Genomic DNA, 10,777 nt, shown 5'->3' with positions numbered 1-10,777 from the left:
TATAAAGTTCAAACAGGGCCGGTGGGGGCTGGGGGGTGGGGGTGGGGAGTGCCAGGCACCCGGGCTATGAACATTTGAGTCTGTTTTCTCCATCCAGCCAGTTCATTTCAGAAAGGAAGGCATGCCCAGGAGCGGTGGCAGGTTCTACTTTCCTGTCTTACACAGGTCTGTGCTCTCGTGGGTGCTTGGGATTCTGGAGCTGGGAAGCTCAACTTCTCCCTCTGCAGCAGCAGCCTGGAGTTGTGCTCATGGACTGAGAGCCGTGTTCCAGTCCCTCTCCAGCAAGGGCCATCCAGGAAAAGCCACCTCATCCCCAAGACACACAACAAAGTGACCCCAAACCCTTATTTCCCTCCATTGCTGAAGAGCTCCATGGAGGAAACAGCTGGAAAGGGGACAGGGACAGAGGAGGAAGGTGCTAGTGGCCTGGAGTCTCCCTAGTCTACTGCTGACACAAAATCTTTTTATTCCCCCTTTGCTTTCTTTTCCACAAACCTCTCAGGTACAGATTGGAAGAAACTGCACATGGACCCTGCCTTATTTAACCAGGCCCACCACCTCCAGGACAGCCCCTGGGGAAGCCCCGTCCCGCTAGGTAGAAGGGAAGGCCGCAGCAAGTGCTGAGTGAGCTACCCAGACAGCAGGTGCTCTGGGAGGGAGGGGGGACAAGGGGTAGGGGAAGGCTTCCTGGAGGAGGAGGGAGAGACCTGGCTCTGCGAGATGGGGGCGGTCCCTGCAGAGGGAGATAGAAGGCACATTTCTCCGGGAACCGGGCCCCAGCATCTGAGCATCCGACCCAGGCGGCCAGGGAGAACACAGGCCAAAGCCGGGGCCTGAAGCAGATGGGACCGTGGGAGCTTCGGGAAAGCAGCCCGTCTGTCTCAGGTCTGGAGCCTCAGAGGACCCTCCTAGGCCTCCTGCTCAGCTGGCTTCAGAGGATGCAGAGCGCAGACCATGCCTCCGTAGGTCCCACCGCTGGGACTGTGCAGAGCTCGGCCGGCATCACCAAGCGGCTGGGGCCTCTCCAGCAGTGTCAGGAGCTGGGCGCCCGCTGGGCAGCACAGGGGCAAATTGCAGCTCCCAGAATAACCCAGAAAGGGGCATCTGGGTGGGGCTGCAGTGTCGTGGGCTCCTCTCAGAGGCCATCCAGGGCTTGCTGGACTCGGCTGTCCAGGGAGGTGGCTGAGTGGATGGAGACACCGGGGGCACCGATGCTGGTTTCCCAGCAGTCAAAGCCACAGCTGGTCAGGGCCTGCTTTGTGGCCTCCACCTCTGGCTGCTCCAGCCCTGTGGGGAGGGAAGGCAGGTCACCCTTGAAAACGCTGCTCTGAGGGAAAAGCTCATCATATTCAAGGCAAAAGCCCGGGCCTTCCTGCTGTGCCTTCCTGGCTGTGACCCCACCTGAGCCAACAGGCCCATGAGGCCCATGGTTACCTGCAGCCCCTCCGCGCACCAGAATGCCCAGCGTTGTACCCCCAGGGGTTTAGGGAGCAAGAATTAAAAACATGGGCTCTCAAGTCACAGGACTTGGCCTTGCCTTGTACTGGCCATGTGGCCTCAGACAAGTGACTTCCCCTCTCTCAGTCTCAGTCTCCTCATCTGGGAATGGGAATCATGATGCCTCCCCCATGCAGACCCCAGGGAGGCTTAAAGGAAATAACGCAGGTAAAGTGCCTGGCACAACACCTGGCACAGCGGGCACACTCCAGAAATGTCAAGTTCCACCATCGTCATGGGCTCTGAATTAGGAACCAACAGTCGGGGTCAGCTGGAGTGAGGATGTGGCCACCTCCTGAGGCCTGGGAGCCATCACGGAGGGTGAGGGGATGCCTGGAGCCCAAGGGGGTTCAGTGCAAAACAGAGGGGAAAAGAAGGCTGAAGAACAGAGAGGAGGAAATAAAGACAAAAGAGAAAGAGAAGGGAGACCAGGAAGGAGGGGACAAGGAGCACAGAGGGAAACTGAGACAGGTGGGAACGGTTAGTGCCTACTGTAGATCAGGAGCGAGCCTGAGGGCAGAGGTAGGTGTCAGGTGGTTACTCGGTCTTGCTCTTTCTCCAGACCAACGGGAAGGAAAACCTTTCGTTCTGTAGCAAGATCAACCCCATCCTGACCACGTCAAGGGGTACAAGTGGGGCAAGGTGAGGCAGACGTGGAGAGTGACAATGCCCTGGTTACTTCCCAAGCTTGTGGGGACAGCCCCGATGACAGGAGCCCCAGCCCCAGCCCAGCCCTGCACCAGGCTCTCTAGGTGCACTTTCCTGCTTGAATCTGGGCAATGATCTTGCAAGCTAGATACTCTCATCCTTATTTTACCAAGGAGGAAAGCCAAGACCCAGAGAGGCTAATTAACTTGCCCAAGGCCACACAGCAGAGCTGAGACCTGTTTCCAGGTCTCTTTTTCCTTTCAAGGGAATTCTCCAGGTGGACCCCTCTTAGGAGCCCAGGCTGGCAGCCTGGCCCACCTACCCCCGGGATACCTGGCTTGAGGAGTGTGATGCCACAGCCACCACCGCCTGCACCAGTCAGCTTGCTGTGAAGTCCGCGGGCCCTGGTCACCTGGCAGAGCTGGTCCAGAGAGGCGTGGCCCACACCAAGGGCATTCAGATGGTGCTGGTTCATGTCAATGAGCTCCTAGGGGAGAAGGTTCCATCTGTTCCCACTTGGCCTGCCTGAGGCCAAGGTCCTGTGCCCACCCCTGAGCCTGCCTCGTCCATCTGACAGTTGTTGGCTGGAGACAGCTAACAGTTTCGCCTACCTGGCACGCTGGCCCTCTCCACTTATAAAAGAATCCTTCTCCCCTGCAGCGTTTCTCATGGAGCTTGGGTAGAGCTGAGCATACCTTCACCACAGCACTCAGCACATATCCTAGGGTTGGTCACAGAAGCCTCTGGCACTGGTGACTGATCAAAGATGGGCATGTGGCCCAAGCTGGGCCAATTACAGTCCCCCCGCCCTCGTCCCGGGTTTTCTCTGCCCCTTTCCACTACAGCTGCTAAAATAATTAAATTCAGACACAAGTCACCAAGATGACCTATCTTGCCACATGGTCAGAGATTATGTGGCAGATGGACAGATTCCCGACACAATGGTTCAGCCCCTGGATTGAGCTATACCTGAAGCCGTTTACCTCTGGTTTTCTCAGCTGGGAGCCAATACATTCCTTTTCTACAAAAGCCTGGTTGAAATGGATTTCTGTCATTTGCAAGAGAAAAAGTTTCAAATAATATGCCTCTCTACAGCTGCCTTGGGGACTGGTTTCAGAATAAGAACTAGGTTTAACTCCAGCAAGGCCATAAGCAGGGAAACAGCTGTTTGTCTAGGTTTCTTCAATTATGCAGGGTAAACTTCCTGCTCTAAGGATCCAACAAGATGCATGTGGATGAAAAAATAAAACTCATAGCTTTCACTGCCCAGGCACCCAGTAGTTAGATTTCATTTAACCCACAACGTGCTGGGGCTCTAAGGATGGACGCCCAGCCACAGTCCCAGCCATCAGGAAGTAAAAACCACGGGGTTTGGAGTCAAGTAGGCCTGTGTTTGAGTCTCGGTGCTGCCCCTTCTTGGTCGTGTGTCCTCGGGCAAGGTCTTCTGCGCTGGTCTGTCTCCCGCTTGTAAACCAGGGTCATAAGAGTATCTGCCTCAGCAGGGTGTGGTGGCTCATGCCTTTAATCCCAGCACTTTGGGAGGTTGAGGCGGGTGGATCACTTGAGGTCAGGAGTTCGAGACCAGCCTGGCCAACATGGCGAAACCCCGTCTCTACTAAACATACAAAAATTAGCCAGGTATGTTGGCGCATGCCTGTAATCCCAGCTAGGCAGGAGGCTGAGGCATGAGGATCATTTGAACCTGGGAGGTGGAAGATGCAATGAACCGAGATTGCGCCACTGCACTCCAGCCTGGGCAACAGAGCAAGAGGACTCTTTCTCAAAAAAAAAAAAAAAGTATCTGCTTCTTTGCCCTGAGATGAAACAAGGTGAGTTTTCTGTTCAATGCCTGGCACAAGATATGTGCTATTAGTATTTTTATGGGTACCTTACCATCATCCCCACTTTACAAAAGGGGAAACAGAGGCTCAGAGAAGTGACTTGCCCACGATCACTGGGCTAGTAGGTACCAAGCTGGCACGGGAAGGCGGGTCTGCCTGACGTGAAGCTCCTGTCTACCCTGCTTCTGAGAGCACTCCTGATTTTCCTCACTTCTGTGTGAAGCTCTGTTCCGGGGCACCTGGATCGCCTGTATACCAGGAGCTGCCAATCACTGAAGCATCTCTGCGGAGGCCTACCTGGCTGTCCCGCGTGGGGACGGCTGGTTGGGCAGGGTTGGGGTGGCCCCCCCCGACAGCCTGCCTCATACCGCGCCCCGCGCCAAGCTCAGCACTTTTGACAAATGAGCTGACAGGCCTGATGGCCTGGTGGCAGCCCCGGGTGCCTCTCAGCAGCCCGATGGGCTGGATGTGAGAGAAGACTTCTGGGGGCCGCTCTCTGCGCCTGAGCGCCAGGTGTCACGTTGCCGAGGCAGGTTCCAGACACCTGTCACATTCTGATCCAAAATCTGTCAAGGATCAGATGACAGGTTGTGACACAGGAGAACAGTTCGCTGGTTTGAGTGCAAAGCTGTCCAGCAGCCGAGTTGCACATTTCAGCGGCTGCCACAGCCAAAAATACACACAATGTATAATCAACGTGCTGTTCTGTGGCATTCTCCAGGGGCTCGACAGGGTGTATTTTAGGCAGTATTCTATCATTATTAATTTCCTACTCGGGGAGGACTGCGTTCCCTCCTCTCTACGTGGAAGGAATCGAGAGCTAGGAAGACAAAGACTGAGGGAATGAGGGCAGAAACGCAGGAATTCAATGGAGGCTCTACCCTGGCACATAGTAGGTGCTCACGACAGAGCTGTTGAATAAAGGGACAGACAAGTCTGTCAGCTGGACCCCTGGCTCGGCCACTTACTAGCCGGATAACCTTGGGGGAAGTCCTCCTTCAGACCTCAGTTTTGACATCTGTGAAATAGGGGTAAGACACCTACTTCACAGGGAGGTGGGTGTGAGGATCAAGTGAAAAAAATGATTTGTAAAAAGCTTTTAGTGGCAGCTTCCACTCAGCACAGGGGCTACAGACTCGAATGCCCACAGGGGGACCGGGAGGCACCAGGCAATGACTACAGAGTAGGGGGGACTGTGGTGACATGGAGATCGCACACCCCTCTCAAAGGGGTCCCCTCCTGTCCCTTCACTGATGGCTGCTGCAGAGCCACGGCAGCTGGGGACCACCCGATCCTCTCACTCCGCAAGGGCAGCCAGCTGGCTAACATCAGCCCATATTCACCAGGCCAGCTAGACTGTGTCCAGGGGCAGCCTGGGACCCTTTGCTTCCCTAAGCTCATGGCACACCAGACATTGTGCTTGTGTGTCACCCATGAGACTCCAAGTGTTCTTTTTTTTGTGAGACAAGGTCTCACTCTGTCGCCCAGGGTACAAACTTGAACTCCTGGGCTCAAGTGATCCTCCTGCCACAGCCTCTCGAGTAGCTGGGACTACTGGCACGCACCACCATGTCTGGCTAACTTTTGTATTTTTTGTAGAGACAGCGTTTCACCATGTTGCCCAGCCTGGTCTCGAACTCCTGGGCTTAAGCGATCCACCCGCCTTGGCCTCCCAAAGTGCTATATTACAGGTGAGCCACTGCGCCCGTCTAATCTGAGCATTCTTAAGACACTCCAGTGAGGCCACACATCCAGCAGAAGTAGAGCTGGGATTCACACACAGGCCTAACCACACCCAAAGTACGAGCTCACAACCTGTACACTAGAATTATGCAAATGGCAGTGGATGGGGTTATGATGATGAAAAAACAATTTTAGGACCTGTCTGACCCAAAGCAGGAAGTTGACAAGTAGTTGTTGAATGCACCCATGAAGCAGGAGAAGGACCAAGTAAGAAGTCACCCCTGCACCGACAGAGCACTGTTATCAGCCACGTCCCCATCTACCTACGTGGGCCGGAGCTCCTTAGATGTGACCCCAAACCTGTTCCACTGCACTTAGCACAAGCCAGGCCCTGACCTCCTTCCCTGCTCTCTCCCAATTACTCAGAATCACCTGGGAAGAGGCCTGAAAATAACATACGCTTGTGTGGCACACACAGACCTGGGCCCAGGCCAAGGGCTTCTGAGAGCATAGGCCAGAGGCAGGGCCTGGCCTCTATGTGCTGGCTTCCAGGGGATTCTGAGCACAGCCAGATTGCAGAGCCACTGCCTTGGACAGTGGTGTGGACTCAATAACCCTGGTTCCTGCAGACAGCCTCTTACTTCCAGTACGAGGTACTGCTCTGGGGCTGGAGCCTCCCCCATCTCTCCCAGCACACGCTCACACTCCAGGGAGATGGCATCTATCGAGGTCAGGAGTGGGGCCACGATCTCTGGGAACTAGAGAAAAAAAGAAGGAATGGCTGGTGAGGCCTGGGGGAGGCAGATGCAGCACAGCTGCCCCAGCAGTGGGGTGGAGGGAGGAGGTGTTCCCCCAGCCTGCGCCCATCCTCTGGGGAAACTGCTTCTCTTCTGGGCCTGGTTTTTGCCTTCCCAGCTGCAAAGTCAGTGTGTCTAACGAGCCCGATCACTGTTGTTTTCCTGGCCAGGCTACGGGTATGGATGGTACCTTCCTTTCTGCCAAAACCACCTCTCTAAGGGCCCCAAGGCCCACCACACCCCCTAGAATCCATCAGCCAGAGGGAAACCTGGAAAATCCAGATGTAACTGTGTCCTGGCCACCCTGAAACCTGCCCGGGAAGGGAACAAGAGTCACCTTGAGCAGCCTGTTTCTGACGCCAGCCACGAGGGTCCTGGTATTGCGAGGGACTTTGGTGTTGGTCAGCAGGATCTGGAGAGCCGGCGGCCTGCAGGGTGAAGAGGAGGAAGGTCCACACTAAACTCAAGGTGGAGGAGCTGGGTCAGGACTGGGAGCAGTCCGGGAAGCCGCCCCACCCTGATACAGAGGAAGAAGGGAGGCACAAGAGGTGACATTGGATTGGGGGAGCATGGGACTCCCACTGCAGGCCACAGCTGTGCCTCCATCCCAGGCCCCTTGGCTTCTAGCTCATCTATTCATTCAACTTCAGCTGGGGCCTACAACATACTAGGCACAGCTTGGCCTCGGGGCCGGGGCCAGGGAGGGGAGAGGGGAGACAGGAGAAGTCCGAGAAGGTTTTCCTGGCATGACGTGGACACTGAGAACTGAGGAAGGTAAGAAGCCACCAAAGCAAAGCTAGAAGGGTGAGGATTTCTGGCAGTCGGAGCAGCCTGTGTGAGCCTGGAGGTGGTGGAACCCGGCACAGTCATCCAGTGAGAAATCCAAAGTGGCTACGGCAGAGTACAAGGAGGCGCGGAGGCTCACGTGCATGGGTCACCCTCACGAAGCTGGAGTTTTAGACCAAACAACAGGCCCTGAAATGGATCACGCAGAGGGAAGATGCCCAGGCTAGCTGATGCGGGCAGCGCCACGCATGGGCTCGGTAAATGCAGGCAGGACTGTCCCCAGCACGCTGAGCCCATTCTTGCCCTACCTCGATGGTGCCCGGACGAGTGGCCCTGGTCTAAAACCAGGTGTAGTTAGAGTCAGTCATCCCCTTGGCTGCCCCCTGGTGCACAGACGTGTCCCAGGCAGCCACACTGAGCTGACTCTCTAGCATGACCCCGTGGTCCTCACCTGCCCCCGAGGAGCTGTGTAAATCCCTCCTAAAGCCACAATCCCAGTTGTCCTTGTAGTTGTCCAAGCCAACATTTCTTGCCATCCAACCTGCCTTTCAGAGGACTGTAGGCTGGGATGGAGGGTGGGGGATTTGGATGAGCTCTGGCCCGAGACAGCTGGAGATGGGCAGAGCCCTTGATACCTTTATTCGCTCTCTTCACAGTTCAAGACTGTAAAATCCAATAGGGCTGGAAAGGGCTGCCAGAAACCTGCTTCATCTCACTGCCCATAAGCCCATGAAATTAATATCGATTCTCAGTCTTGGAGGCTGGCCCCTTTTTTTTTTTTTTTTAACTTTACAAAAGATGAACGTTCTATTTGGCTTTTCTCTTCCCTTCTAAGACAAGCCATTCCTCAAAAGCGTAGCGCTCTGGGAGGCCGCATCTTGATCCACGTCACAAACAATGTATTTTTTCTTTACAGTGAGGCACCACGCATGGTTGGCGGGGGCGGCAGGGGGGGAAGCTCCTTAAGCCATCTGTGGGATTAACGTGGAGTCCGGCCCCCAGCTTCTCTGTAAAGCCGCCATCTGCTCCCGTGGCACCCCACAGCAGGCAGCAAAGGTTGGTTTGCTCCATGCTCCCATCCAGCCAGGCGGGAGGAGTTTGGGTGTTGCATCTTCATCTTTCTTAGACAAGTCCTCTGCAGACAGGCCTGTCACCAGCCCCACCAGATCCAGGGCTCATACGCCATCCAGCGGCCACCATTCGGGGGTAAGCCTCGTAAATGCTCCTGTGATCTTGGCTTGGCCATGGCCCCAGCCTCTTCTATTCTCCTCCCTCCCCCGGGCTGCTCACTCCGCTCAGCCACCCTGACCTCCCAGCTACTGTGTGACATGCCAGGCAGCATGCTTCTGCCTCAGGATCTTTGCACCGCGCTTCCTCTGCTGGGGACCAGCCCCACCTCATAGCGGTGTGACTCATTCAGGTCCCTGTTCAATGTTCCTTTGTTAGCAGCCCCCGACCCCCATACAATCAGCCCCCCTTCCCTTTGTAGCCTCTGACCCTGCCTTGTTTCCTAAAGATGCTTAAGATTGCCTGACATGCTCTCACAGAGCAACTGATTTTTTTCTCCCAACAAAGTATGAGTTCCACGGATGCGGGGCTTTGCTTTGTTCCCTGTGGAGGCCCCGGTGCTCAGCACACAGTAGGTGCTCAATGGTACTTGTGGAAAGGATGGATAAACTCGGCCAGCAGAGCTAAGCACTTCAGAGCCGCCGCTTCTGATTGTATGTTCAGGATCCCCTTACATAAACGAGGAGCTGGAGGTCCCGGAGAAGTGACTTGCCTGAGGGCACCAGCTGGCAAGTGGGAGAGCTGGACTCAAACCTAGGCTTGCAGACCCAGCACCTCCACCCAGCACACCAGCAACGCCTGGCCATTCCCCCACCCACCCCCTTTGGAAAGCCTCCTCATTCATCTCCTGATGCCCCTAGTAGACTGTACACTCAGTGCCCAGCCCATGTCTTCATCAGTTTTCTAGCTCCAGGGCCTAGTCCAGTGCTTAGGTCACAAGCACCACTCCAGTGTCTCAGGAGACACTGAAGGAGTGAAATGCCACCACTTCCATGAATGATTCCCCAGGCCCGCAGCTGCATCTATGACGCCGTCACTGTCACCTACAGCAGCTTCACAACCCTTCAGGTGTCTTCTGACGATTACAGTGACCGCCTTCCCCATCAGACCGTGGGCTCCTGAGGACAGGCCGGGGCCCAGGCATTTGAGAATCCTCCACACAATCTACCTCTGGTTGCATGTGGATCCAGTGCAGCAGCAAACCAGCTTCCACCTGGGCCCCCGAGGCTCTTGTGGCAACAACTGCCGGAGCAGCCGGAGGAAGCTGGTCCATGCTCCTACTGGCTTCTGTGGAGTGCAGAGGTCGGTGGCAAGGGTGATTTTGCCTTCCAGGGGACAATGAGCAATGTCTGGAAATGTTTTGGATGGCCACGCTGAGGGTGCTACTGGCATCTAGTGGGTAGGGGCTGGGGATGGCGGCAATACACAGGGTGGCCCCAGCACAAAGAATAAGCCAGCCCCCAATCTCAACAGTGCCAGTGCTGCCAACCCTGATGCACAGCCTTGGAAAGGGAGGCGAGGCTGAGCTGGGACAGGAAGATCCCAGGGAACCAGCCAGGGGCCCAGGTGTGGCGCTGTGGCAGGTCAGGTTATTGAGCCACTAATAGAGTGGCCCAGCTGGTAGGGGCTGCAGACCAGAACCTGCCACTCATCCATGAAGACCACCCTGGGTAAAGAAGAGAGAACCCCAGGACCCTTACAGATGCAAAAAGGCCCATGGAGGAGGCAAAGCACCCTGGGACAATCACCACCCCACAACTTAATCGAGGGCTTAGGGAACAGCCAAAAAGGCACCTGGCTCCCCTCTGCCATGTTTCATTCCGGGCACCCGACAATTTCGCCGTGGGTGCAAACAACACAGGATGCTGAACTCTCACATGCACGTTTGTGATTCCAATGACTCCAGCGGGAGGGGCCCAGAAACATAAAACAGCCTGAGAGTCTCCAGATGTCACTTCTGCTCCGAGTCCCTCCCAAGCCTCCCTCTGACTTCCATCCTGCCTCTGCCCTGCGTGCCTCCATCATGGTGTCGCTCACATTGTCCTGTGGCGGCTTCTGTGTGTGTGTCTGGCCCCAGCCCCCAAGCAGACTGAGAGCCCTTGGAAACTGCTTCATCTCTCCATTCCTAGACCCCAGTGCAGCATCGTCGGGAACACAGGAAGTAATGGATTCTTGTTTACTAAGCGAATACAGGAATGAATGAATGAGCAGCTGAGGGTCTACAGGCACAGCCATGCATGACTTTCCCTTTCTGATCTCTCTGCAATTTAAGAGCTGAAGGGGAGAAGGAAAGACCAACTGCCAGGTCTCCCCCACCACCCCTCCCTTCCTTGCAGCTAGTGGACTGTGAGGTCCACACTGGGGGACGAAGAGCCAGGGACACCTGCCTCCTATGGTACTTCCCAAAGGTGCAGAGCTCTGCTCCCTGCACACATCGATGCAGCCATGGCTGAATGT

At 55.6% G+C, this 10,777-nt stretch overlaps 1 protein-coding gene across 3 annotated transcripts in view; it reads right to left on the bottom strand.

The window, feature by feature from the left end:
- Positions 1-443: 443 nt before the first annotated feature.
- Positions 444-10,777, bottom strand: part of MVK (mevalonate kinase) — a 23,666-nt gene continuing 13,332 nt past the window's right edge. Inside the window, exons 8-11 of one of the 3 annotated variants that reach the window (XM_025402451.1) lie at positions 6,804-6,894; positions 6,311-6,427; positions 2,479-2,632; positions 444-1,287 (exon numbers count right to left, since the gene is read on the bottom strand). In XM_025402451.1, coding sequence (XP_025258236.1) covers positions 1,136-1,287; positions 2,479-2,632; positions 6,311-6,427; positions 6,804-6,894 — 514 coding nt within the window. In that variant the 3' untranslated portion in view covers positions 444-1,135. Of the gene's footprint in view, positions 1,288-2,037; positions 2,633-6,310; positions 6,428-6,803; positions 6,895-10,777 lie in introns of those variants that run through there. The other 2 variants (XM_025402450.1, XM_025402452.1) reach the window with 2 other exon arrangements.

Source organism: Theropithecus gelada, chromosome 11 (genome assembly GCF_003255815.1).
Source record: "Theropithecus gelada isolate Dixy chromosome 11, Tgel_1.0, whole genome shotgun sequence".
NCBI classification, from domain to species: domain Eukaryota; kingdom Metazoa; phylum Chordata; class Mammalia; order Primates; family Cercopithecidae; genus Theropithecus; species Theropithecus gelada.
The sequence above is the reverse complement of the archived record's forward strand: the minus strand, read 5'-3'. Positions and strand labels throughout refer to the sequence as shown.